Source organism: Mus caroli, chromosome 19 (assembly GCF_900094665.2).
Source record: "Mus caroli chromosome 19, CAROLI_EIJ_v1.1, whole genome shotgun sequence".
Classification (NCBI taxonomy): Eukaryota; Metazoa; Chordata; class Mammalia; order Rodentia; family Muridae; genus Mus; species Mus caroli.
Genome location: NC_034588.1, coordinates 44,050,556 through 44,077,176, shown reverse-complemented (window position 1 = coordinate 44,077,176; position 26,621 = coordinate 44,050,556). Strand labels below are relative to the sequence as shown.

Sequence of the window (26,621 nt, the reverse complement as noted above, 5' to 3'; positions counted from 1 at the left end):
GACCTGCACAGTGGAAGTAGAGAGCCTTCTACTTCTCCAAGCTGCACTCTGACCTCCGAGTGCGACCCCACCCCTGCCCCATGCACATATAATACAAATGAAATAGTAGTTTAAGATCTGCCTTAGGAATATAGTGGGTCCCAGACTGGGCTACACGAGAGACTCCTTCTTAAATAATTAAGAGCACTGGGTATTCTTCCAGAGGGCCCAGGTTCAATTCTCAGCACCCACAGGGCAGCTCCCAACCATCTGTTTCAGATGTCCAGTAACGTCCGTACCCTGCCCCCGTGACATCCAGATTCTCTCCCAGCATCCTTGGGCTTGAGGCACACAGATGTCCATGCAAACAAACCACTCATACACATAAAAAAAATATTGTTGATTCAGGGTTTCTCTGTGTAGCCCTGGCTGTCCTGGAACTCGCTCTGTAGACCAGGCTGGCCTCAAATTCAGAGATCCGCCTGTCTCTCCCTCCCAAGTGCTGGGATTAAAGGCATGAATCACCACTGTCTGGTGCATATGTCTCTGTGTGTGTGTGTGTGTGTAATTTTAAATATATTTTATATGAAATATATATATATTATATATACACACATATATATATAAGATGTATATATAATTTTCTTAAGTTAAAAAGTATCATAGACTAACCAAACAATGCAGAACCACAGAGAGACTTAAGTTCACCTGGAAAAGGATTGCTAATCACAAGAACAACTGCCCCACCCCCCCCAAATTGAGCATACTCCCCGATTCTTGATCTCCCATAGGCCTAATGTGTTGTACTTCCCTAGCACACCTGTGAGGTAGCAGAGACAGGATTTGAACCCAGCTCGGTTTAGCCAGTCCCTGCAGCACCGTTTGGAACCTGTTTCATGCAATCAATCATATGTATTTTAGAGAAACATATCTCCGGTAAGCCGTGACCTGCTGTTACTGGGATGTCTGGAGTCTGAGTAGAGGCCTATAATGTGATTATAGCACGCTTCCTCATCATTACTTCAGAGAGCTGTTCCTACTGAGAGCTGTATTATCGCTTCTCATGACGGGGGACGCTGCTAGGATCCAGAGGTTAATTAAGTACCCTTGAAAATGGCAGAGCTAGGCATGAACTCAGGGCTCTGCCCCGAACCACGAGGGGGATACTGCCCTCTGGCTTTCTGGGACCTCAAGCCAGTAGATTCTGCTGGTCCTCAGGACAGTTCCCTTCACAGAGGTCTTCCTACTAGATTAATGCTGACCCTGGACCCTCACAGGCCAGCCTCCTGGATGAGTTATCAGTTAGACATTAGTGGCCTGAAGTCAGTCCCTACTGTTGATTGAGAGCAGGTACCTCACATGAGGAGTGGCCTCTAAAGGCCCTCTGAAGGGTGTTCTTACCAGACCCTTACAGCGGGAAAGGCTACACATCTTCAGGACCTCGTACTAGGCTTATAGAGAAGGAACCGGCTCTGGGGATCCGGAGCTAAGAGCCTAGACAGTTTGGGCAAGACAAGAACTAACCTTTGAGAGCAAGTGTCTCACCCCTGCTTCCTCCATCGGCCTCTGAGTCATAAGACCAGACAGCGACTTTGCACTGAGTCCAGGGCATTTAGGGTGTCCAACATCTGGGTCTGCAACATTCTTAAATTCTTGCAACAGTTTGGATACTGCACCCACCCAGGGCAGGGCTGTCCAGCTGGGATGTTGTAGGTGAACGTGTGTCCCATAGGAACATGAGGTCATCATTATCACACAAGTGCTGGACTTGGCCCTGGGACCTGAAGCTGCCTATTTTCTCAGGAAGGATTGGGGGTGGGGGGGCTTCTACTCTTGTCTCTGGCCAACGCTACAAGGAAAGAGTTTGTCATCCTGCCAGCCATGCTTAGGAGAGGAGCTGACTATGCCAGGCTGAGGGGCTAGGGTGAGGGTATCCCAGCTACTTCAAAGATTTTTTTTTCACCCAAGGAACCCTTGAAATAGTGAGAGACACGAGCATTTCTACCATAAGAATGACTTAAAGTTGAGAGTGGTGCCGCACGCCTTTGATCCCAGCACTTGGGAGGGAGGCAGATGCAAGCAGATCTCTGTGAGTTTGAGGCCAGCCTGGTCTACAGAGTGAGTTCCAAGATAGCCAGGGCTACACAGAGAAACCCTGTCTCAAAAAAAATTAGGATGTGACCCTCTCTGTTGTGTCACTATGTGATACCGAGTGTGACCCCATGAGAAGCACAGAGAGAAAGAACCTGTAAGCTACGTGAGGAAGTCAGAGGAGGCCCAACGAAGGGGCCTGAGACCTCATGTGGGGCTGGAGGGCATGGCTTGAGTACCACCAACTTAGTTCCATGTCTCAGACTGCCTGCATTCATCCTTGGAAACTTAAGCTCTGTCAGTTACCAGCTGTAGTAACTTTGTGCCTCAGTTTACTCGTCTGGAAAATGGGGTGATAATGGCATCTACCCCATGTGGCAGTGGGAAAGGGAAGAATGGATTGATGCAGCCCAGGTGCTCAGAACTGTGGCTGTCGCCTAGCAAAGGGTCAATAACTGTTAGTCCTTATTGTCACCATGCCCCGCGTTTGCCTAGGCTTTCCCACCTCGCAGTCACATACATAATTTGATGTGACCTGAAGTTATTGTTTCTGTTTTACTGACTAGGAACTAGAAGTTAAGGCAGGCTGAGCGATTTGTATAAGGACTCAGTCTGGTTAGCAAACACCAGGACTATTTTGTCTGATCTTTTGGTGGTCCTTATTTGAGATAAGATCTCACTTTGAATCCTAGGTTAGACTCTAGGATTCTAGACTCTAGGTAGCTCAGGCTGGCCTTGAACTCAAAGCAGTCCTGTCCCCTCATCCTTCTAAGTGCTGGGACTACAGAGATGAGACCCCCATTTCTGGCCAGACTCCTTTGTCCCTCATGCTGGGGGAACCCAGCTCAACTGAGGCCCCACTGAAGTCCAGTTCCATTCTTAGGACTTGAGTGAGGACTCAGGTCACGTGAGACTCATTTGCATAGTGCCTGGCTCATGGTTAATTCCCAGAGAAGGTAGCTCTTTAAAGAGAAAGGGAGAGGTACAGCCAGGCACCTTTAGTCCCAGCGCTTGGGAGACAGAGACAGGAGGATCTCTTCGAGTACCAGGCCAGCCAGGGCTACATAGTGAGAACCGGTCACTCAAAGAATACATTATAAAACAAGTTTTAGAAGGAGGTGGGTGTTGTAGAGATGGTCTTGCAGGGACCCAAGTTCAGTTCTCAGAACCTATGTGGGGCAGATCAGTAACTCCAGTTCCAGGGGATCCAAAACCTCTGGCCTCTGCAGTCACCTACACACAGATACCCCCACCCTGTGAACATAATTAAAAATAAAATTAATCTTTGAAGAAATGTATTCTATTTGTTAATTTCCTGTGAGGGGGTGGGTGCAAGCCATGGTGTGCTTATGGGGTCAGAAGAAAACGTGAACTGGTTGTCTCTTTCTAGCATGTTCTTCCCAGGTAGTGAACGCAGTCTTGGCAGCAGGTGCCACTACCTCCCTGAGTCACCTCACCAGAAAAGTCACACACAAGATACCTTTCAACCACCATATAAATGTGACCAGGCATAGTAGGGAGTGTTGTCGAGAGAAACTTAGCCCTGCTCCCTCTGAGCCCTCCTTTCATTGGCTCTGTGCCTTGGACTCCTGTTCTTTGTGCACTCAGTCTCCAGGGGTAGCCCCTGGGCAGAGGCCATTGGGAAAGGGCCTGTTTAGTAGCTGGATACCTGTTTTAGCTTGAGATGTGGATTCAACCGCGGGTGACTCAGGAATGCTCTCTCTTTTGTGAATATCCCTCTGTCGAGTCACCCGTCTCATTGTAAGAGCAGGTCTTGTGTGTGTCTCTGGACACAAAGTTGTTTCTCCTCCTTACCTTTTGAGATGGTGTCTGAGGTCACCTGCTGATTCTCCCAGAGTTGGGAGGGTGGGTCATCCTAGCGGCAAAGGCTTAACAAAACACACACCCCATGCGCTTCAGACAGCCACAAGGACGGCTCTAGCAGCATTGTGTCTCACCTGAGATTTCATGGTAAGGACTCATGGTAAGGAAAGCTCCAGGGAGTAGCAAAGGGCATAGTTTACCCCCAGAGGAGCTCAGTTCTAGTTCCAGAGGTGCCAGGGCATACCGAGCATTTGTGCTGCCCCGGAAGGGTTTGGAGTATATATACTCCAAGCTCCAGTCCAGCTACCTCCTTCTGGCCCACCTGACTGCAGGCTCATGGCTGGGGACTTGAAAGGTCTGGCTGGTATCTGCAAAAGGAGAGGAACTCAAAGAACCCGAGGTTTTGCCAGCATGCTCACTCAGCTGCCAGGCAAATGGTAGGAAATCCTGCATAGGAGCAATGCATCTTGGGATTGGGACACGGGCTGGGGATGTGTTTGGGCAGGACTGGCACACCTTGTGTTTCAGACCAGCCTGTGGTTTTGCAAGGTAGTGAGCACTCAGTGTACCTATGATAGAATCTTCATCTGAGAGACACTGGCTCCTGATGGTACCCAGTGCCTCTTAGGGGACAGGCAGGACATTATACAGTGGCACCGGGGCCAGGAATAGGGTTTAGGGGAGGGAGGTCTGTGAGTAGAGCCAATGATGTGGTAGAGGCAGGGTTTGGCCAAAGCCTGATATTTGAATATCAATTAAATCCTGTATAAAGGTTGGAGGTGCATGCATTGCCTGTAAGGCTCCCCAAGTTGTTTTCACCTGCATTAAAACTTGTTTGCTGGATTCTGGGAATGAAGAGCCCATGGAAGGAACTAGAAGGTGTGGAGCCCACAAACAAGGGGCAGCTCTCTGGTAGGTGTCCCGGGGAGAAATATGCACAGCTCAGGCTGAGAAAGGGCAGAGTGTTATTTGGAAACTTGGGCATTCTGAGAAGGGGGTCTGAGAATGGATTCCCCCAAGCTGAACCTCCAAACTGAATTGTGAGAATGAGGGAGCCGCTCCTATTTCCTGGCTGACCTCTGTGGCTTGCTCTGAGCCAAGGCCCTGTCCTCTCTAGCTCTCACCATGTTTCTGTTGTTGGGCTGGGCACGTGGCATGTGAGGCGTTTAGACTTGTTCATCAGTTTCCTTATTTACACACAGTTAACCAATTACTACCGTATGCCTGGACCTGTACTGGCCACTCCTCATCCCTTCCTCCAGGGTCACTGACGGGCTTTAATCCCCAGGTTAGAGAAAAATCAACTCTGGGGTTAGCCGAAGGCTCAGTGGCACCTGCCACCAAAATGAGTTCAATCCCTGGGATCAATGTGGTGGAAGGAAAGTGTGGGCACGCATAGGCATGTGTGTGTGTGTGTGCGTGCGCACGCGCGCACACACACACACACACACACACACAGACATGGGGGGAGAGAAAGACAGACAGACAGGCACAGACACATAGGCAGACACACACACACATATTTAAAAAGAGAGAAGTCCTCCCGATCCTGCCCCACGTGGTAGAGCTTCTTTCCCTGGCTAAGGAGCAATCTCATGGCCTGCCTCAGCGAGGCTCTGCTCTGTCTTCCCCTGCTGCCTCTGTACCTGCCAAGTCAGGCCCAAGACCTAGCACAAGTATCCTTGGCCCCTCCCTCAGCTGTCACTGTTACTCAAGCATTAGGAATATCCTGTTTGGAGTCAGGTGACCTGGAAGGGCCTCCCATGTGCCTTAAGCGGCTGAGGTCATTGGTACCAAGTAATTATTTTGTGTGTGTGACTAAACTATTTAGTGTTTTTCATTTTGTATCATTGCACATGCAGAACTCTTGGGGTCCGAGAGCGCCATAGTCCTTCAGTTATGAACCTGACAGGACTGGCTATTGACTTTCTTTTATAAATATCCTTCCCTCCCTTCTTTTTGAAATAGGGTTTCTATTGCTATGATAAAACACCATCTTGGGGAACAAAGTTTAGCTTATAGCTTGCAGGTAACTGTCCAATCACTGAGAAGGTCAGGACAGGAATTCAAGCAGGATGGGAACCTCAAAGCAGGAACCGAAACAGGCTGTGGAGAAACACTACTCACTAGCTTCTAATCCAGGACTTGTTTAGCCTGCCCCCAGGACCAACTGCCCAGGGGAACAGTTGACTACACACACACCCCCTCCACCCGCCTGCCACATTTGTAACTGATTAAAATGTCCGGTAGACTTGCCTAAAGACCAGTCTCGCAGAGGCACTTTCTCAATTGTGGTTTCTTCTGTTCTGATAACTCTAGTTAGTGTCAAGTTAACAAAACCAACCAGGATAGGTCTGCCGGAGCCTGTACTACTCTGAGCTTGCCGTGTAGCTAAGGATGACCTTTCAACTCTTTCCCTTCTTGCCTTTGCCTCCCAAGTGCTGGGATTACAGGGATGCACGACTGTACCTGGCTTTAACTTTTAATTTTGAAATAATTACATACTCATGAATTGTTGCAAAAACACCAGGCACCATACTCCCTCTCTGGCAGTTCCAACACGGACTGCGGAGTAGGTAGCTTTGTTCCATTGTAAGGAGGGTCAGGCCAGACATTCTCCACCACCAAATTACTTCCCACAGGTTTTTTTTTTTTTTTTTTTTTTTTTTTTTTTTCTTTAAAATTATGTGCACGTGTGTGTGTGTGAGTATCAGTCTGGTGTATGCATGCAGTGTCTCCAGAGGCCCGACGCTGCCGTCAGATTGCCCTGGAACTAGAGTCAGAGGCAGTTGCGAGTGGCCCAGCATGGGTGCTGGGAAGTGAACTCGGGTGCTGTGTAAGAGTAGGATGTGTTCTGAACCGCCGAGCATCCTCTTCAGTCCTGGGACATCTTAGATAAATACGATACTAGAGTATGTTATCAAAAGCAGAGTATTACGGTTGGCGCCTTAATTGAGCTCGCCTGTTGTCCTGAGCGACTGATTTTCCTATTAAGCATACAGAAATGCTAGTGAGTGTGCATGCCAGCTGGCCGGGGAGGAGGGCCGTTGCCCATGCGAAGCTATTCCACAGTCAAGTGCCCGGCACTGCTGTTTCCAGCAAAGAGCTATGGGAAGAACTTGATTTGTGTGAAGAAACTGGCTTGAAGCCTCCTAAACAAATTCCGTGGGATAAATGCCACCATTTCAGTTGCCCTCGATGGGTTTTTAGGGGTTTTTTGTTGTTTGTTTTTTTTGTTTTATTTGAAACAGGGTCCCTCGATATAGTCCTGATTGTCCTGGAATTTGCTGTATAGACCAAGCTGGCTCCAAACTCACAGAGATCCTCCTGCATCTGCCTCCCCAGTGATGGAAATTAAAGGCACGTGCTACATGTTTTATTAAAAAGAAGCCTATGTGCCAGGCAGTGGTAGTAGCACACGCCTTTAATCCCAGCACTCAGGAGGCAGAGGCAGGCGGATTGAAGGGAAACATCTAGACCAAGCAAGAGGGAAGCTACTCTATTTGTGAGCCAGTTTATCTTACTGACTTCATGGCTAACCGTGTAAAATATAACAGTCTTGAATCAAAGACGTCAGACTTTATTACAGCCCATGTGAGTGGCGGGGGCATCTTTACATCTGTTCTCCCTCCCTCCAAGTTTCTGTGAGGTGACAAGATTGTTTTGATATGTCATGTGCACGTGCCATGGGCTGCAAACTAGGAAGGGAGCCTAGACATTGGAGACATTAGGGAACCCTCATTTTTATTACAGGCAGGAAGCAAACCTGTTTTTTTTTTTAAACGGGGGGGGGCGCACAGGCTGTTATCTCTGGAAAGATAATCCAAAACAAAAAGTCTGCTGCCTGTTTAGGAGGCCTCCACCTGTGGCAGTTTTAGAGAGCCAGGGACAGTAGTCTCCGGTGTATATCCGGCTGTGCTTGGAGTTTTTTGGGTACTTACCTCTGGGTGCAGCCTGCAGTTTACATGGAACCCTCTGCCTTGTTTGAAAAGACTACTGTGGAAAACCCATCTCCTGTTACCCATCCTGGGGCTGGAGTCTATTTCCTGTGTATCCTGAGTTTGCTGGCCCAAGGAGCCTCCGAGGGAGGAAATGGTCATTGCAGAGCAGGGAGGAGTGTATACAGCCACTGATGTAAAAAGCAAACAACTGTGACCAGGGCCCAGGGACCTCAGAAGCCAGGCAGTGGAGCAGAAAGAGCTGTGCTTAGTCTGCCCAGGTGATGCTAGGGTCACCTTTAACTTACGAGCTGTCTGTGCCTCTGTGCTGGCTCACTTTACCTCTGGCCTCCAGAAAGCCCCGTGGTCCTGAGGACTGAGTCAGCCCCTCCCAAGACCCCTTGCATCTCCTGGTGAATGAGATATGGAGCTATAAGATGGCTTGGGCCACCAAGCAACCCCATAACTAGAATCAAGGTAGGGACTGGCAGCCCGAAGGCTGCATGCTGACCTCTTTGGCTCACAGGATGGTATTTTTAGACAGCAGCCAGGCTCGCTCCTTTTGTACTGGCTGAACAGTTTACATACCAGTTCCTCAATGAAGAGGCCGTTTGGAGCCAGAGTGTAGGAGTGTGCTGGGTGAACCAGAGACACTGGCTTATGTCTCCTTTACCCGGGAGCCCTGTGCAACAGATCCGGTGTTTGTTCAGCACTAAAGGAAGCAGGGGGGAGGGACAGGTTTTAGCTAGCCTGAGGAGAGCTGACCGTCTTGCTTAGGTCTAGATGTTTCCTTTCGTCCCCGTCAGGCACTAGCCTAAGAAGCCTTTTCCCAAAGGATCTGGGAACCAGAACAAGCAATGACTGGGCTCTGGCAGGGGCGTGACATCTAAGAAGTTTCCAGACCCTGCTGGTAACCTGAAACGACAGGGGAAAGACAGACTTCTATGATGAGGATAGGACAGACAGTGTCTTCTGGGAACACTGGGGTATAAAAGCTGTCAACAGAATTACAGGCCTAAATCAAGCACCTCCATACTTCTGGGAAGCACTGGGTCTCCTCTTGTAATCACAGCTCCCACTCTGTAAGCTGAGGCCCGTGGCTCCCAAAGCCTGCTGTAAGCACGCTGCTCTGAGCTTGGCTGTGTCCATTCATTCCTTTCCTGCTGCAGGTATTTATCAAGCACCTACTGTGTGCCGGGATCAGCTATAGGCACTTACATAGCCGAGAACAAGAAGGCAGGCTACAGCCGACAGGAAGTTTGTCTTCTGGTGGGGATAGTCCAGAAAACAAATAAATGAGCAATTCCCAATCGTGACAGGAATCAGGAAGAAACAGAACTGTGAGTGAGGTGGCCCAGGTCGTCTGAGATTTGTTAGCCAAAGAAAGGCCTCTGTAGAGGTGACATCTGAACTGAGGCAGGCATGGGCAGGTCAGGGTCCAGGGATGCCAGGCTGGAGGATGATCCAAGGGGGACTAAGGAGTGTGTGTGAAAATCAGCATGAAGCAGTGGAGAAGGGGCTAGGCCAGCTGAGCACAGAGAGAGTTGGGCAGATTGAGGTGGGACCAAGAAGGCTATCCCTGAAGAGGGGTACCAGCTCCACAGGAGCGTGTGAACGGTGAGAGCCCTCTGTGTCCAGGAAATGTGACTGGCCCCAGAGGCTTCCAGCCCCACATCCCCGAGGTCTACGCAGGCAGCGATTTCACAGGGGGTCTTTCTGCTCTTGAAAGTGAATGTGGATCGGGCCCTAAGCCCTGTCCCTACTGCATCTCCACTTTCAGGGCCAGGAAGAACTAGCCACTTTGTCTGAATTTTCTGTCTCCTTCGTCCCTTGCTTAGAGTTCCCTTCAGAAGGGAGTCAGCCTCCCGAACACCTGCCCCAGGTCTGTAGTCCTGGGCTGTCTCCCAGGACTCTTCCCAAAAACCTTTGGTTGAAGCAGATGCCTACACTCTCGGACAGCCCGGATCATTGGACATGCAGGAAATGTGCTCTAGCCTGGAAGCAGCCTTGAGGTGCAGCCCGGTCACTACTCATGTCTATAGCACCATAATTAAGCTAAGCCACCAGCCCTTCCCTTGCTTGCTGGCAACACCATCCAAAGTGATGGGTGTGACTTCAGGCCCCTGTCATACTCATGACCTTCCCCACCCTTTCAGCCTGGAAATAAATAATTTCCTTATGGAAGCCCAGCGTTCTTTTACAAGGTCAAACCGTTTTCCTCTGTGCTTAGAGATAACAGTTACATGCCGGTGTCCCCAGGAGTGGTGGTGTCCGCAAACTCGCATTCAAACAAAGTTACTCGGCCTAGGTTTGATGGTGTCAGAGGGGAAACTAAGGCAGGAGAAGGGAGATGGGCTTCACGGGGTCTGTGAGAGTACGGATGGGCTAAGCTGAGCCTGCAATGTCGGGCCACCCAGAGTACAAGGTATGGAAGGGAAGGGGGCTGATGACCTCCACAGGGTTGAGGTAGGGAAGGGAAGGGGGCTGATGACCTCCACAGGGTTGAGGTAGGGAAGGGAAGGGGGCTGATGACCTCCACAGGGTTGAGCAGAGCAAGTTCCCAGAGGCCATGCTATAAGGCTGGGGGCTTATCCCTTCGCGCTGAGATGTTTTAGGCTGAGAGATTTCTATCTTGAAAGGCTCCTTCAGTGTGGCATGCGGAAAGACTGGAGGTGACTAGGCAGGTAAGGGATGAAGGCGGCTTGGTAGAAGCCGAGGGAAGAAGACAGTTCTCAGGTGCATAGTACAGGGAGCATCAGTTAAGGACCGCAGGTGGGGGTCAGGGAGGGGTCAAGGGTGATGAGGTCATAGATCAGGGTCAGGGTCAGCCCTGGTCAGACTACAAACCAGCATCTTACAATGGCCCCATTTCAGACCCACCCTGTGTTTACCATAAAGGGGGAAGAAGATGGCTTCCTCTCCTCTCCCTTCTGGTAGCCACTGCCTTTGGAATGTTTGAAAGGTGCGTTTGTGAAGATGTTGTTCAGTTGGCAGGGAATGTTGTTCAGTTGGCAGAGTACTTCCCTGGCACTCACAAAGTCCTGGGTTTGATCCCCTGCACTGTGTGCGCTGGGTGTGGTGGTTGCGTGCCCGTTGTCCCAGCACTCAGGAGGCAGAGGCAGAAAGATAGAAACTTAGGCTCATTCTCAGCTACATAGCAAGCATGAGGCAAGCCTGGGTCACCCTGACTGGGCCCAGGCCCAAAGACAGAGCCCCAGCCTTCCCTCTCCTCTGGCAGGGTCTGAGTTGGCTCTTAGGGTCCCACCCTACCCTATAAAGTGACTCACCATTCATCCTGGGCTGCCTGGCATCATCAGACCCTGGAAACCCCCAAAATCCCAATACTGGCATCCACTGAAAAGGCTTAGGCTGTCAGGCTGCCTGTTCTCCAAACCACAGATCTGACCAAGGGGGATTGGCATGGTCTGAAGATGGAGCCTGTTCACCTGAACGAATGTGCCTCCAGGAGACAGGGAGAAGCCTGGGCCAGGCTGTTACACCAGGTTTATCTCTACCATCACAGGCTGAGTAGCCTGGAGGAGAAAGTCCTATTTGTTTCCTTCTGGGACAGAGCACAAGGTACCAGGTTTCACCTTAGAGAGAAAGAGCTTGGAAGGGCTTGGGGCTCAGATCTGCTCTTAAACCTGGGGTTCCTTCTCAATGCTACTACTGGTCTGAATATAAAACACCACTTAGAGGATGTGTGTGTGTGTGTGTGTGTATGTGTGTGTGCAGAAATGGGCAAGCACTATGAAGTAATTCATCACGGGGAAACTTAGAGTCAACACACTTGGGGTTCAAATCTCATCCCGGACTCCTCCTAGCTTTATGACCCTGGGCCAGCTCCCCGCAGCATCCCTGCACCTTCAGGGTGGCCCAGCGTCAATGGAAAGTCCGCAGTGAGGCACAGTGAGCACCCCCTATGCCGTGGTGAGCCTGCTCTCTGGGCCAGTGTCGATGCAGCCTTCTGGAATCTTCTCCAGGCATGATGGGTCTTCTGAGGTACAGACCTAGGCACTTGAACATTGGCTGCTCAAAATGTGGTTGGTCTCTTGGGCGTTGTCCGGGAGCTCATTAGACATGCAGTCTCCCCCCAGACCTGCTGAATCAGGTCTGTATCTTACCAAGAGCCCGGTAAGGGATGAGAAACACTTATTTAAGGCCCTCGGAGCCTCTTGGTGGGCTGCCCGCCCGAATTACCGTTAACACACTCTTGGTGTCTAGCTATGTTCGGTCCCTTCATGTATTATAAACTGCTCATGAGCACAGACAGATGTAGCTCTGAGTCAAATGCTCAGGGAAGCAGGGCCTCATGTTCAACTTGAAGAGGACTACGATTTGGCCTGTGGTCCTCACACATCCTAGAGATGTTTACCTGCTTAGGAGAGCTACATCCAGGGAGAAGGGTTCGTGTAACAGCACAGCCACTGTTCATCATAGACTTAACAGGAGGATGCTGGGGGCCTGTTACTCTGCATTCTTTCCTCCTTCCCAAGGCAGGGGGAAGTGTGGAGACAGGGATATTGGTAAAGTTTTGGTTTTAGAGGCTTCTCCTGCTAGCCAGATGCTGTAATCCCAGCACCCAAGAGCCTGAGGCCACAAGACTGAAAGCATTAGGCCAGTGTGAGCTTTATATCTTCATAAGACCTGGTCTTCCCCCCACCCCAAAATGTGCCTGTGGAAATGGGGAAGCCCAGCCCCCAAGTCTCCAGGCCCTCTGTGGGGGACGTGTAAAAGTAAGAACAGTGTTAGGCTTCCTACCGTGTGGACGCCAAGGATTATCTGGCCTGGAGGCAAGTGCACCTACCCACTGAGCCATCTTGCCAGTCAGTGGCATGTGTGAGATTGACTCGGGCCTAAGCATTCACTCATGTACTGCAGAGAGGGAAGGAGGCTGTTATGGGAGTCTGGGGCAGTAACATTAAGATGAATTTTTTTTAAAGGAATGTGTTTTGCTCTAATAGGGGCATGGTAGTGAATATTTGTAATTGCAAGACTGTCTCAAACAATCCATAATGAAGCCCTGGAAGACATTTAAGACCAGGAAGTAGCTGGCAGCACGGTGGCCTGCCCACTCTCCTGACCTTGCACTTCTGGGCTGGGTTGGCAATGGCATCAGTGGATCTAGTAGTGGTAGGATATTCTTGCTTACTCAACACGTGCATGCTTGCAAGATAGAGCATAGCTGTTGTTCAGAGCCTATGCTTGGGGGACCAGGGGTAACTTTTTTATTGAATTGACTAAATGGAAAAAGGTCTAAATGGAAAAGCCTTCCCAGAAGTTGTGGATGTGTATATATATATATATATATATATATATATATATATATATATATATACACATACACACACACACACATATATATATATATATATGTCATACACCCTTCCTAGCCTGTGAGTCTTTATCTGTAGATTTATTATCATTAAATTGGATGATATTGGGGGAGATATACACTTATTAAGTAGTAACTGTAATCCTTTGGCATTAATTTTCTCATATGTACAATTGTTATACACACACACACACACACACACACATATATATATATATATAAAACCGGCCTTGTGTGTCCTGGAAGTGCTTACTACCCTGTGAGACAACTGAGATTATCAGTTGAGGTTTGGTGTAAAACCATGGGACATTCCTTACTGGAGGGCTTTCTTAATTCTGTAAACCTTGTTTCAAGTTTTATGCTGTGTTTTTAGAAATATAGAAATTAGAGGCCGATCGGAGCCTTCTTTTCAGTCGAGTCACATGCCTGCAGTTAAAATTTTGTCTGATTACATTTTTTTATTTTTATTCACCACCTAGTGGCAGATCCTCAAATTGCAGGCATAGGACCCCACAGGAAATACTAACTTTCTGTAAGAAATGATCTAACACCACAACTGCTGTTCCTAAACACGGTTTCATATAAATTAAAAATGGGGGTAAAGCCGGGCGTGGTGGCGCTCGCCTTTAATCCCAGCACTCGGGAGGCAGAGGCAGGCGGATTTCTGAGTTCGAGGTCAGCCTGGTCTACAAAGTGAGCTCCAGGACAGCCAGAGCTATAAAGAGAAACCCTGTCTCGAAAAACCAAAAAAAAAAAAGGGGGTAAAAGAAACGCTCAGAGTTTAAGAGCATCGACTGTTCTTCCAGAGGACCAGGGTCCAATTCCCAGCACCCACAGGGCAGCTGAAAGCTCTCTGTAACTGCAGTTCCATGGGATCTGACACCCTTACACAGATATCCATGCAGGCAAAACACCAATGCACATGAAATAAAAATAAATAAACTATTTAAAAGAAAAAGAAACCCTCTTTGCCTTTGTTTTTCTGTCGGATGGTAAATCCCCAAATTTCCATTTGGGGCACTAAATAGAAACTTGGGAAATATTCAATTCTTGTTTTTACTTGTTCATTCCTAAACCTCGAAGGGGGCTGTTTTTCTGTGTCTGGTAGCATATCCGTCGACAGGGACATGGCCTCTGTGCCTCGTAGATTCCCATTCATTAAGCCCTCACAGAGGATAGTCCCAGCCTGAGACCCCATGACCGTGAAATACAAGGATCGACCTGTTAGCATATGACTTTTTTTCTAAAAGCCATTAATTAAGACCAAAGGACTAAGTGACCAGTGATGGAATATTATGCAAAAGGAAAAACATGCCAGGGAGGCAGAGGTCTTCTAGCCCCGCCTCAAATCCAACCATACTGGCAGTATGTGGCTGCCTCTGCATAAGGCCAGCTTTGTGCCCCTCTTAGCCCCCTGTCCCCAGTCACTCCCATTTCCTTTGAAAGGTGCAGAAAGCCCCCTTGTCTGGAGTGTTTTCCTGCAAAGAGCCCCTACTGAAAGACTCCACACACAGCCAAGGCTCTGGCCTTCACCTTTGCCCCTGACTTATTCTGACAAAGAGTTCCTCTCTTCCCTCCTAAGCTTTTTGGGAGACGTGGCGAAGGCTAGCAAGAATTGAATGAAAATATAAATAGAAGTGTAACGCATAAGCAATGGTGTTCCCCAAATACGTGGAGACATGATTGTCGGTCAAGCAGCAGGCAGTCACCAAACCATGCAGGTGTGGTGGCTAGTGTGGGCCATTCAGTCAGTTGAGTGTCTGCAGGGTGCTTCCAGCATGTGAACGGCATCAGCGTCTGGTGAAAACCTTGCTCTCGGTTATCTAGAACACCCTCCTTGTCTGCTCTCTTGGCACCCATCAGCCACATGACCAGATGCAGACGGCAAAGTTAAGCCACACCACCTGGGCCCAGATCAGCCAGTCATCCGATCAGCCGTGTGACTTGGGGACATCCAGAAGCTACCTCTGAGATTTTAGTCTCTTCAGCGTTGGTCATGACAACTTTAGAAGCTCGGTTTGTAGAGAGCAGGAGCCAAACCTTATTTCGTCTTGTGAAGTAGCTGGGGATCTGGGACCGATCGCCTGGGGCTGATGAGTTCTTGGCTCTCCGAAACAATGTCCTTGGTTGTAGCTCTCATTGCTGGGTGAGGATTGGGATAGGATTTGGACAGAGGGAAAAAGGCCAAGTTGGAGACTCTGGGCAGTATAACCTCTAACTGCTCCAGCCTGCCTCTCACCGGCTATGTGAGGTTGGTCAAGTCATTTCTATAAACCCAGGTTTGACCTAAGAAGTGAGGCTGGCATGAGATGGCCTCTGGACCCTTTCAGTTTTTACAGCCAAGATCCATGGGGCCACTGTGGACAATGCCAAGACCCAAACTGAGCTCATGTAGTGTCAGCCGGCCCCATCCCAGGCTTCGGATGCGACGCGGGAGAACTCGGAAGGAACTCTGTCCTGTTAGGTGAGAAGTGTGATTCTGCAGGCATGATGCTGCGTGCGTGCGTAGGAAGAAAGGGAGAAAGGAAGAAAGGAAGAAAGGAAGAAAGGAAGAAAGAGGTTTTTAATGTGTTGAGACAACCACTCAGTAGTACGTGCCTTTTTAGCATGTGTGTGAGGCTCTGAGTTCAGTCAGAGATATAAAAACAAATAACTAGTGGTCCTTGGTCTTAAAGGTCCGGGAATTTAGGTGTTTTCATTCTCGGTGGCCACCTGCGATCAAGCTGTTCCCCATCCAGCTTGTTCTTACACATTCATGACCCACCCCAGGATGTTACCCTAGTCCTCCCTTTCCTCAATGTAAATGTACCCCACTCTGCAGCCACCTTGAGCTTACTTCAGCTTCTTAGATGAGCCTGGTCACTCTCATCATTGGACTTTTTTGATGGGGTTCCTGCCTCTCCCTGGAACCTGCTTCCTACTTCTCTTCCTAGCTCCCTCTCATGTGACCCCACTGAAGCTAATCTCTCTTTCTCTCTCTTTCTCTCTCTCTCTCTCTCTCTCTCTCTCTCTCNCACACACACACACACACACACACACACACACACACGAACCTGCAGCAGGCCACTCAGCCTTAGACCTTCACTGTACCCATCTGTAAAATGGGAGTAACTACAGTATCTTGTCCCTAACTAAATTATAAGGTTATATGAGCTCAAATAACAATCAGTAGAAAACATGGCGCACACACTTAGCCCAGACCACGTCTGGCCTGCCTTCTTCCTATCCATCCTTGTAGAAGGGGTGAATTATGTAGGTTTGGAAGTTACTGAACAGACCGACTGTCTGGGATCTGTATTGCAGCTGAGCCAGACCCCAGAGAAGTAGGCTTTGGGGTGATGCTCTGCCCCAACAGAGTCAAGCAAACTCCCTTCTGGCTGGCCGGGTCTAGCTGTGGTCCTGAGGTTTCCTTGCAGGGAATTCAGACCGACCCTCCCAACTGCTCAGAGGATCAGTAAACAAGGCCACTGCTGAGCAGGGACTGCGGTCCCCTGCTACAGAAGGCAGGCCATTCTCTTGTGGCCCTCCAAGCCTGATGCCTGGCCACACACTGTAGGCCATGCCACAAAGAGAGGCAGCCAGGAAGCTTTGGCCAATATCCCTCCACCCCCTTCTGGAGGACAGCTCCCCACAGGGGTGGAGTTGAGGCAGTAGAGCTGAATGGGGCCCTTTATCCCCTGCTCCCACTGGGAGGCCGAGCCACTGCCCACCACACCCACCACACCCAGGCCCAGGAGGACATGTGACTTCAGCACCAGCCTCTCTATTAAGCAGGCTCTCTGGCCCCACTGTGTCTGGGTCCTGGAAGATGAGACCCGCCCTTGCGTCCGAGATGGCAGCCCCAGTGTGAAAGGAAAGAGTGCGCGTGTGTGTGTGTACATACATGAGTGTGTACACAAGAGAGAGGCTCATAGCAGGACTGTGGGGACACACACTCTTTAATGTATTGGCTGCACTCAGTACAAGTCTGTTGCCTGCTGCTGCATGCAAGGCCTTGTGCTGAGCCCTAGAGACACATCTGTTAGTGTTGCGCTTGTAGTCTGTTCTGCGGCAATCCTACAAAGAGTGGCCCATCTGAGCATGACCAGAAGTGGTGCACTCTGGGAGTGAATTGACTCCTGCAAGGTTTAGTCTGACCTACATGCATGCACACACAGAGACAGACAGATGGACGGACAGACAGAGGCAGAGAGAATATAGTAGTAGTATTATTCTGAAGCTGGGCATGATGGTACAGACTTATAATCCAGGCTAATTTATGAGGCTAAGGCAGGAGAATTATCACCAAGTTCAAGCCAGCCTAGGCTACATAATGAGTGCTAGCCTGGGCTACAAAGTGAGACCTTGTCGCAGCGACAACAAAACACCACAGCAAAAGATTATTCTGGCCGCTAGAAAGTGGAACCAGAGATGTGGGCTCAGTGCAGCTTGCCCAGCTGCTGGGGAGGCTGAGATGGGGAGACGTTTGAGTCCAGAGGTGTGAGGATAGACAGACTGGCTTGAAAAATAAAGAAGAGGGGAGGACGGATGAAGGCAAGGAAGGAAGATGGACACAAAGGTTGGCTCTGCAGGATTCACATAGGCACTGGATAGCAAGTTAGCCCCTCCTAGTATGACAGCACTATGTCTATACACTGTAATCCATTGTCCAGATTGTGGTCCTACTGGGTAGATGAGAAGGCTGATATATAGAAAGCATACTGTGTCCAAGAACATAGTAGTGTGACAGCTGACACCCAACTTGGTGGTCCTAAGTTGTAAAGCCTCTTGTGCCCTTAAGCTTGGTTCTGGGAGCTAGAAATCATCACCCCACTTCCCAAGATGCCACAGCCCTTCTAGCTGTGAGTGCTGCGACAACAGCAAAGTGAAGCAGGGCCTCACTCTGGAGCCTGGCCTGGCCTGGAACCCATGGCAGTCCTCCTGCCTCAGGGGTCCAGTGCTGCGGTCCAGACTTGTGCTATCACTCCCAGCTAAGGGTTATCCTTTCAATCCATGGAGAAATGGTGACGTTTCGCAAGTCTGTTTCCCTGCGTGTAGGAACCAGGGAGTTGGACAAAGGGCTCACCTCGCATGCATAATGCTCTGGGTTGATCCTTGACAATACATAACTGGGTGTAGGGACATGTACCTGTAACCCCAACATTTGAGAGGTTCTCCCCTGTAATTTTCTATAGAGGGTTCACTGTAACTTCCAAAGATACACGTTCAAGTCCTAAGCCGTACAACCTGTGACCATTGTGTTCATTTGGAAAAGGGTCTCTGATGGGTTTTTATTAAGTGAAGGACCTCAAGAAGAAACCAGGGCGGGCTGGAGAGATGGCTCAGGGGTTAAGAGCACCGACTGCTCTTCTGTAGGTCCTGAGTTCAAATCCCAGCAACCACATGTTGGCTCACAACCACCCATAATGATATCTGACGCCCTCTTCTGGAGTGTCTGAAGACAGCCACAATGTACTTACATATAATAAATAAATAAATCTTTAAAAGAAGAAGAAGAAAAGGAGGAGGAGAAGGAGGAGAAGGAAGAAACCAGGGCAGGCAAGATGGTTCAGTGGTTAAAGACACTTGCCTCTGAGCCTGATGACCTGAGTTTGATTCCTGGGCCCCACGTGGTCCAGCTTCTGAGTATCCATCCCCTGACTTCCCATGACCTCTGCATGTGTGCATGTGCAATGTCAGACTCATGTTTATGTGTATGTGCGTGTGTGTACATGTATGCGTGTGTGCATGTGTTTGTGTGTATGTGCGTTTTGCATGCATATCCCTCTACAGACACCTACATACATATAGTTTAAAAAAACATTTTTTTTCAAGTGTTTTGTAGTCCTGGATGTCCTGGAACTCACATTGTAGACCAGGCTGGCCTCAAACTCAGAGATCCATCCACTTGCCTCTGCCTCCCAGTTAAAGTCAGAGCCACCATGCCTGGAAATTTAAAACATGTTTAAATCTTATTTACTTCAAAGTCATTGTAAGGATATCCTTGCAACACCTAGCCCCAATAAACCCTTAGCTCATCACCCCTCCTCTTTGCCTGGTCAGCTCCCCAGCCCCACTGAGGAGCCATCTCAAGGGTCTGTAAAGCTTAGGTTCCAACAGAAAATGCGGAGGTCCCAGCAAGGAAGCGTCTGCTACCTGCCTGCGTCAGGCACAACTGGAACCCAGGTCTCCTTGCTTGAGGTTCCAACCCCTCACCCAGCCCTGAATGGCAGGAAGAGGACCCTCCACTTAGTTCTCAGATATTGTGGGTGATCAGCTTCTCCATCTTTCTAATTACCTCCCAAGAACAAGTAACTCCTGCTGAGCTGGGTCTATTTCAGGTCAGAGTATAATCTGCCCTGTGGTACTTGTAGTATTTCTGGGGCAGCTTCCCGTGGTTTTGAAGAGCAGCAGCAGCCAAGTCTGCCATAAAGGGGCTGTAGGACCTTTACAAGCAGCCTTTAATGCCCTGTGGTCTCAGCTGCCTTGATGGATTTCCCTCCCCCTTCTTTCCCTCTTTCCCTTTAATATGGTCCCCGGTTTGGCTTCCCCAGTGTGGTTTGGATTCCTCATGAAGAAGTCAAAACCAAGGAATCCCTTCCCGGCCTCCCCTCCCTCATCCCTATAGGCTGACTGGTCCAAAGCATAGTATAGAAAATCATTGCTCAGGAGAGCCACCCTTCTAGGGTCCCGAGACGCTAACTGAACTGCCCTGCACTAGAGCAGCTGACCCCTGACTCCTGACCCCTGTGGAGGGCCTGGGGGGGCATCCACCCAAGGCGTGGTGGCCTTCCTTCTAGCAGCCAGAGGGACCTGTGCTCCAGAGCCAGGAGAGCTTTGGTCGGGTGGAGCCTTCTCTTACCCTCATCTTACCCATCTCTAAGCCTCTACACTTCCTGGAGGCCTGCAATACAATCCCTTACCCTTTACTAGTTCATCTACAAGACGAGGCTCTGTCAGAGGTGCAGTTGGCTTTGGGACGAAGGCTGGAAGGGGACCCCAGATGAGTCCCACCTTTCCTTCCCTCCCTCTCTTCTATCCTTTCATAGGATGTTTGGAGGGTGAGGCCTCTCTTGGCTGCCCTTAGTTTCTTCCATTCCTCCTATGGTCCTTTAGGGTCTTGATGGGCACCTCTAGGCATCTAGCATCATAGAGTCCGGCTAGCTCCGGTGGGAAGCCCAGGATTCCAGCCCAGGGACACCCATCATGTCATCAGTCCTGAGAGTGGTCTCTGTGTACCAAACATCAGCTTAATGACAAAGGCCACTTTACACAGTAACCCCACAGCCACATACATATGAGCCTGTGACATATGAGCAATAACACAACAGGCAACCAAAAAGAAGAGTGCGACGAAGAGGATATTTTCCCCCAGGAGGAATGGGGTCACTAGTATCTTAATCAATCACCATTTGGCTTCTTGGCCAGGGAACCCCATGCTGGAATTCTAATCTGCAGGTGGACAGACACTTGACTCAAGAGCATGGAGGAGCTTGGGCAGGTGCTCGGGTGGGGATGGGGCAGTGACTATACCAGCAGGTACTTACAGGAACACGTGCTATAGGACAGGCCATGCTAGGTGGATGCTGGCGGCAGACTGGGGAGTGAGGTCACACATGCTGGATGTTCTGGTGATCCTGTCTCACCTATGCAGGGGTGGTGTCCTATAGTGTGGTGACAGGGAAGTCGGAGGCCACTGCAGTCTCTCCTTGCAGGACCCAAGGTCGCCTACCTTCCCTTCTGCCCTGCTTTATGGAACAGCCAGACAACAGAATAGACAAATAACCCTTCTGTCCAGAAGGGACAGAGTAGATGGATGCCCTTGGACACAGTTCTCGGTGATAGGAGGGGGTTGGTGTGGCATCACCTTGGCTGCCCAAGCCTCTCCTTGAGAAGCAACACTGAATCACCTCCACAGTGGCTCAGCAGGACCAGGCTCCGGCTGCCCACAGAGAGCCACTGGCCTGCAGGACCAGGCTCCGGCTGCCCACAGAGAGCCACTGGCCTGCACATCCCCCTGCCAGCTTTGCCTTATTCTTATATCCTGCAGTGATATTTGCTGTGCTATCCTTTCTCATTAAGTGGCTTGCACTGAAATTCTTGTTCCTGAATTTGCTGTGGGGTGAACAGCCTAGACCAAGTCAGTGGTCTCAATTAGTCTTTTACTTGGACCCTGACAGAAACATAACTGAAAAGTCCAAAGATAGCCCCAGACTCAGAAAAAGGCCTCATCCAGTCACTGAAGTAGCAAAGGAATCTGCCCCTACTCAGTGGTCTCTTGGCTGTCTGTCACTCCAGAGGCATACCCATATGTTGAGCTCATACCCAGGCCAGGCAGCTTAAATTCTTCCATTTTCTTCTCAAGCAGTAATAAAGTTGGCCACTGGGGGTGCCAGACTTTCTTGGAGCCAAGTTGCACTGTGGGAAAGAGAAGGCTCTGGGCTGAACCTCTGTTAGCTCAGATTGGGTCCTGCCCACTGGATGTGGTTAAGGGTTAACATGGAGGAGACCTTCTCCAAAGGTCAGCGGTACAGGTGGGAAACAGCAGATGGGTGTTACAGCTCTGGGTGTGCCCTGCTGGGCACCTTGGTATGTCACCTGTGAGATAACACACAGCAGAATGAGGCAGGTGCCCTAGGAGTGGGTAATGTGTTGTGAATATTCTAGAAAGAGGGTGATAATCTCAAGCTAGGTAATCCTCAAGTAAGGCTTGTTGAAAAAGGTGTGGACAGTGTACGCTGATACCCACTGGACCCAGAAGTGTCTGTGTATAAGGCCTTAGCATCAGATGAGTGAGTTCAGAGTCTAAGTCTGACAGGTTGGACTGGGGATGCAGCTCAGAAATAGAGCATTTGCCTAGTATATGTGAGATCTTGGGGTTCAGTCCCCAGCATGAGGATTCTGGGATAGAACCAGCGACATTTACTAGACCGGAAAAGAACCACATATTGATGTACTCATGATTGAATGTGCCAATGTGTTGATGTGACTGTGATGACCGAACACACCGAATTGTTCATCACACCGAGGGACTGGGACTTCCTGTAAGCCTTACCCATACCTGTTTGTGGGATGTCCCAGCCTGAATGACTGCAGGCTTTGTGCTCAGATAGGCCAGCAGACAGTCTGACTGGAACATCCATCCTCTCTAGTTGTCTGTCTCACCCTGGAAATAGCCACCTACCTAAGCTAAGAATAGGAATGGCTTGCCTGGCTAGCAGAAAGGAATGCTCAGCCCTTTAGGAGGGGCTGGAAGACAAAACACAGTATGTGGGTTGGGCCTCTTCTCATATTTACCTGTGAGGTAACTAGAAAGCCACACCCTAACATTGGGTATTGATCTTGCCACGGACCCAAACTAGGTGAGTTTACTAGGTTGTTCATAGAAGCCCAAGATGGCAGCCTCCAGGGAGAGGCCCTGGGCCCACAGCCTTGGGCGCCTCCTGCCCCCCAGGAAAGGTGACAGTTTCTCTCTTGCTTTGTTTGGCAGGGGCTGAGGTGGTGCATGTAGGGACCGGTTGAAAGAGGAGGCTCTCCCTGGCAGCTTTAGCCAGAAACGCCACTCACTAGGCTTTCTCTTCCAGGCAAGATCCTCTTCCGGAGAAGCCACATCCGTGATGTGGCTGTGAAGAGACTGAAGCCCATCGATGAATACTGCAGGGTAAGGCTGGGGCTGGGGCTGGGGCACGGAGGAGGGCGACTCTGGTCTCAGGCCTCTTCCACCTGTGAAGGAAGATGTCTATACAAATCGACCTGTGGCCTGGTGTTTCCTGGCTGAGGGTGGGTGGGTGGAGTGACTGTCACTTGGGATCAGTCATTCCTGGGGCTAGACCACTGTCTGGGGCAGAGGGCAGAGGGTTCACAGCTAAGACTCCACCCCTTTCAGAATGCATCCATGTTTGTAAAGTGCTGGGTTAGACTCTTCTGCCAGCTTTGGAGCCGTGTGTGGTGTGTGGAATCGACCCTAAGGGTGGATTTGCTGGAGGTAGACAGCTTATTTCTTTGATTTTTCTTTTGAGTGTGGCTTGAATCAGCTCTATGACCAGTGGCATCTGGAATACACATTTGTTTATTCACATAAGTTTTAATAGATGCCAGTGTACTCTCTGGTTGGTATTTTCTCTGTCTGTCTGTCTGTCTGTCTCTCTCTCTCTCTGTGTGTGTGTGTGTGTGTGTGTGTGTGTGGTGTGGTGTGTGCTTTGTATATATACAACACCAAAATAGACAATGTCGAAGAGCAGACAGAACAGCAGTATGTTATAAAGCAGAGCTTGTTTGTCTTTCTGCTTATGTTTTTGTTTGGTTTGGTTTGGGGGGCATGGTGCTAATTCGGAACCCAAGGCTTTAATGTCTGGTCTTTTATACTGATTATAGTCTAGGACCTCCAGGAAGATACTCATTAGTGTTGCTGCTGTATGGTCATCCAGACTGTTTGGGTTCAAAGCCCTGTCTGTCTAGCTTTCTGAACTTACCTCATCTCTTCAGCCTGTTTCCAGTGCTCTTAGGAAAGAGGGTGGGCGGACCTTCGGCGGTGGGGGCAGGGTGAACTGATGTGCTCCGGGTACCCAGTGCTGTGTGGCTCAAAGGAAGCACTCCTCAGCTGCCTTTCGTTATCGTTACAGGTCGCAGACATTTGTACTAAATAAATAAGTCAAACATTTAAAGGTATTTAAAGGGGCACCAGAAGGTGGCTCAGCTGCTAAGAGTACCTGTTGCTCTTGCAGAGGACCTGAGATTAGTTCCCTGAACCCACATGGCAGATAACAACCTTCTGTGTGTCCAGTTCCAGAAATCCAACGCCCTCTTCTGGCCTCCACAGACACTGCATGCACATAGTTCACAGACATACAGGCAGGCAAAGTATAAACTATAAAAATAAGTAAATCTTTTTTTTAAAAAAAAAAAAACACGATTAAAATCCACAAAAGGAGTGGGGTCTCTCAGTGGGTAAGAACACTTGCCTAGTCTGTTCATTACCTAGAATATTATACCTAAAAGTAAAATATATAACTCAGATAACTAATGGTTCACGAAACAGTGTAATAGTGGGATATGTTCAAGGCCCTGGGTCTGATCCTCACAACCTCTAAAAATTAAAGAAAACCAAACAAACAAACCTATAGCTCACCCATACCTGCTGTGGAATGTGACCCAAGAATCCCAGGGAAGAGGCTGACAAGAAAAGGCACGTGCCACGAACTGCGTGTACAGATGGTTGTGAACTACCATGTGGCTGTTGGAAATTGAACCTGGGCCATCTCTCCAGGCCAAGAGGGAAGCTGGGGGGTGGGGGTGGGGTTGATCAGTGGGTAGTGCCGTTTGCTGTGCATGTGTGAGAGGATTTGAGTTTAAGTGCCTAGTATTCATGTACAAAGTCAGATGTGGCCTCATGCACCTGTAACTCCCCCCCCACACACACACACTGGGGTGAACAGACACGGGAAGATCCACAGGGCTGGAGAGCCAGCTTAGCCGGAGGTGGGGAGAAAAGGTGAGTTCCAGATTCATTGAGAAACTCTGTGTCAAGGGAGTAAGACAAGGAATGTTACAGTAGGTCACACACTTGACATCCTCCATCACCTCTGTACATATGAGACACAGTCCTGTCCCATCCCCTCAACCCCCAGGCTGGGCCTGTCGACACCCATAGTCCCAACCCTCAGGACTGAGGCAGGAAGATGGAAAAGGCCATCCTGGGCTGACTCAAAGAGTCCTAGGTAGGGAAGATCAACATGTTTTATGTAAAGCATGTTAGAGAAGAACTGGGGTCTGGTCTGACAGCCTCACAAGCCATGTGACCCCCAAACACATGAGAATGAAAACCACAGCCCCACAGGGGTCGCCTGGGAATGCATGTCACTGTTAAGTGACTTCAGGAATGCAGTCTCTCTACTGAGCTCTTCCTGGTAAGGTCCCTTTCTGTGGTGATTTGAATGGGAAAACCCCCACACCTTGTACGCACACCTATCTGTCCCCAGTTGGTGGAACTGTTTGGGAAGGATTAGCAGGTGTGGCCTTGTTGGAGGAGGTGTGTTATTGGGGGATGGGCTTTGAGGTTTCAAAAAGCCCACATCATTTTCAGTTTGTGTTCGTTCTCTCTCTCTCTCTCTCTCTCTCTCTCTCTCTCTCTCTCTCTCTCTCTCTCTCGCCTCATGGCTGCTTTCTCAAGATGAGGGCCCTCAGGCACTGCTCCAGCACCATGCCTGCCTGCCACCAGGCTCCCAGCCGTGATGGCCTTGGGCTACCCTTTGGGAACCATGAACCCCACATTAAATGCTTTCTTTTATAAGTTGCCTTGGTTATAATTTCTTGTCCCAGCAATTTAAAAGTAACCAAGACATTTTCTGTTGTAACATTTTATAACTCTAATATTTTATAATGAGTCACCCTTGGCAACACAGATGTTTAAGTCAGGCCTGGCACAGTGGCACAAGCCTGTGACCCAAGCACTTAGGAGGCAGGCAGGAGGATCAGGAGCTTAAGGTCACCCACAACCGCGTACTGAGCTATAGATACTGAGACATTTATTTATTTATTTATTTATTTATTTATTTATACTATTTATATAGTAAACAACCAATCCTACAAAATAAAAACAGAGTCCTTTACTGTCATCCCTTAGCCTCCAGGAAGATAAGTGTTCCCTTCTACCTCCCCACAGGACCCAGGTTTGAATTTTGTCCAGACTGGCCTGGGTCACATGTTCTGCCTCATTGTAAACAATGAATGTATGGCCCGGAGCTATACATCCCTCTTCTTCAGATCAATATCTTTTTTTTTTTTTTTTTTTACTCTTTAAAGGACATTCACCATTTCTAAGCTGATGGCTACGGCTACGGTGAGCTTTTTATTGCTTTAAGAAGTTAAACCAATGAGCAAAGTTAATGGAGGTGGGGTGGAGGCAGAGGAAACTTTCCAGCTGTAATTTATGGCTCGGAGCAGCTGCCTCCCGAGCCGAGCTGTGGAGCCCAAGGCGCCCATAGCTGACTGTGAGTCAGCAGAGGAGGAAGCCCACAGCAGCTTACCTCCTGGGAGTCAGGCTTTGAACAGGGGAGCTATCATGATGGAGCCTGTAAGGGGGTGGGGTGGTGGTGGGCTGGGGCTCCCAACCTGATTAGCCTGGATGAGAGCGGCCCAGGGTGAGACAGGCTGCTGCTAGATCAGGAAGTCACCATCTGAATGTCATTTCTCAAGCAGGACTTTATTAATGTGTCAGAGCAGGGCCATACCGGCTGACCTTTAATCCTGCTGAATTAGAAAAGTAAGGTCTGCCTGGCATGGTGACACAGCCTTTAATCCTAGCCAGCACTCAGGACGCAGAGTCGCAGAGTCCTGTGGATCTCTGAATTCAAGCCTAACCTGGTCTACCCTGCGAGTTCCAGGACAGCCAGAGCTACACAGAGAAACCCCCATCTCAAGGAAGCAAAGCAAAACAAACAAAAATCCACAAACAAAACAACAAAAGAGAGAAAGAA

General features: G+C 49.4%; 1 protein-coding gene and 1 long non-coding RNA gene across 4 annotated transcripts in view; one reads left to right on the top strand and one right to left on the bottom strand.

Moving 5' to 3' along the window:
* Sh3pxd2a (SH3 and PX domains 2A) overlaps window positions 1–26,621 on the top strand; it is a 197,129-nt gene that overhangs the window by 65,522 nt on the left and 104,986 nt on the right. For all 3 annotated transcript variants that reach the window (XM_029472597.1, XM_029472596.1, XM_021151843.2), the window contains exon 4: window positions 22,731–22,807. In XM_029472597.1, coding sequence (XP_029328457.1) covers window positions 22,731–22,807 — 77 coding nt within the window. The remainder of the gene's footprint in view (window positions 1–22,730; window positions 22,808–26,621) is intronic.
* Window positions 22,808–26,621, bottom strand: part of LOC110285581 — a 6,007-nt gene continuing 2,193 nt past the window's right edge. The window contains exons 2-3 of the long non-coding RNA XR_002377067.2: window positions 23,619–23,784; window positions 22,808–22,869 (exon numbers count right to left, since the gene is read on the bottom strand). This is a non-coding gene — a long non-coding RNA (uncharacterized LOC110285581). The remainder of the gene's footprint in view (window positions 22,870–23,618; window positions 23,785–26,621) is intronic.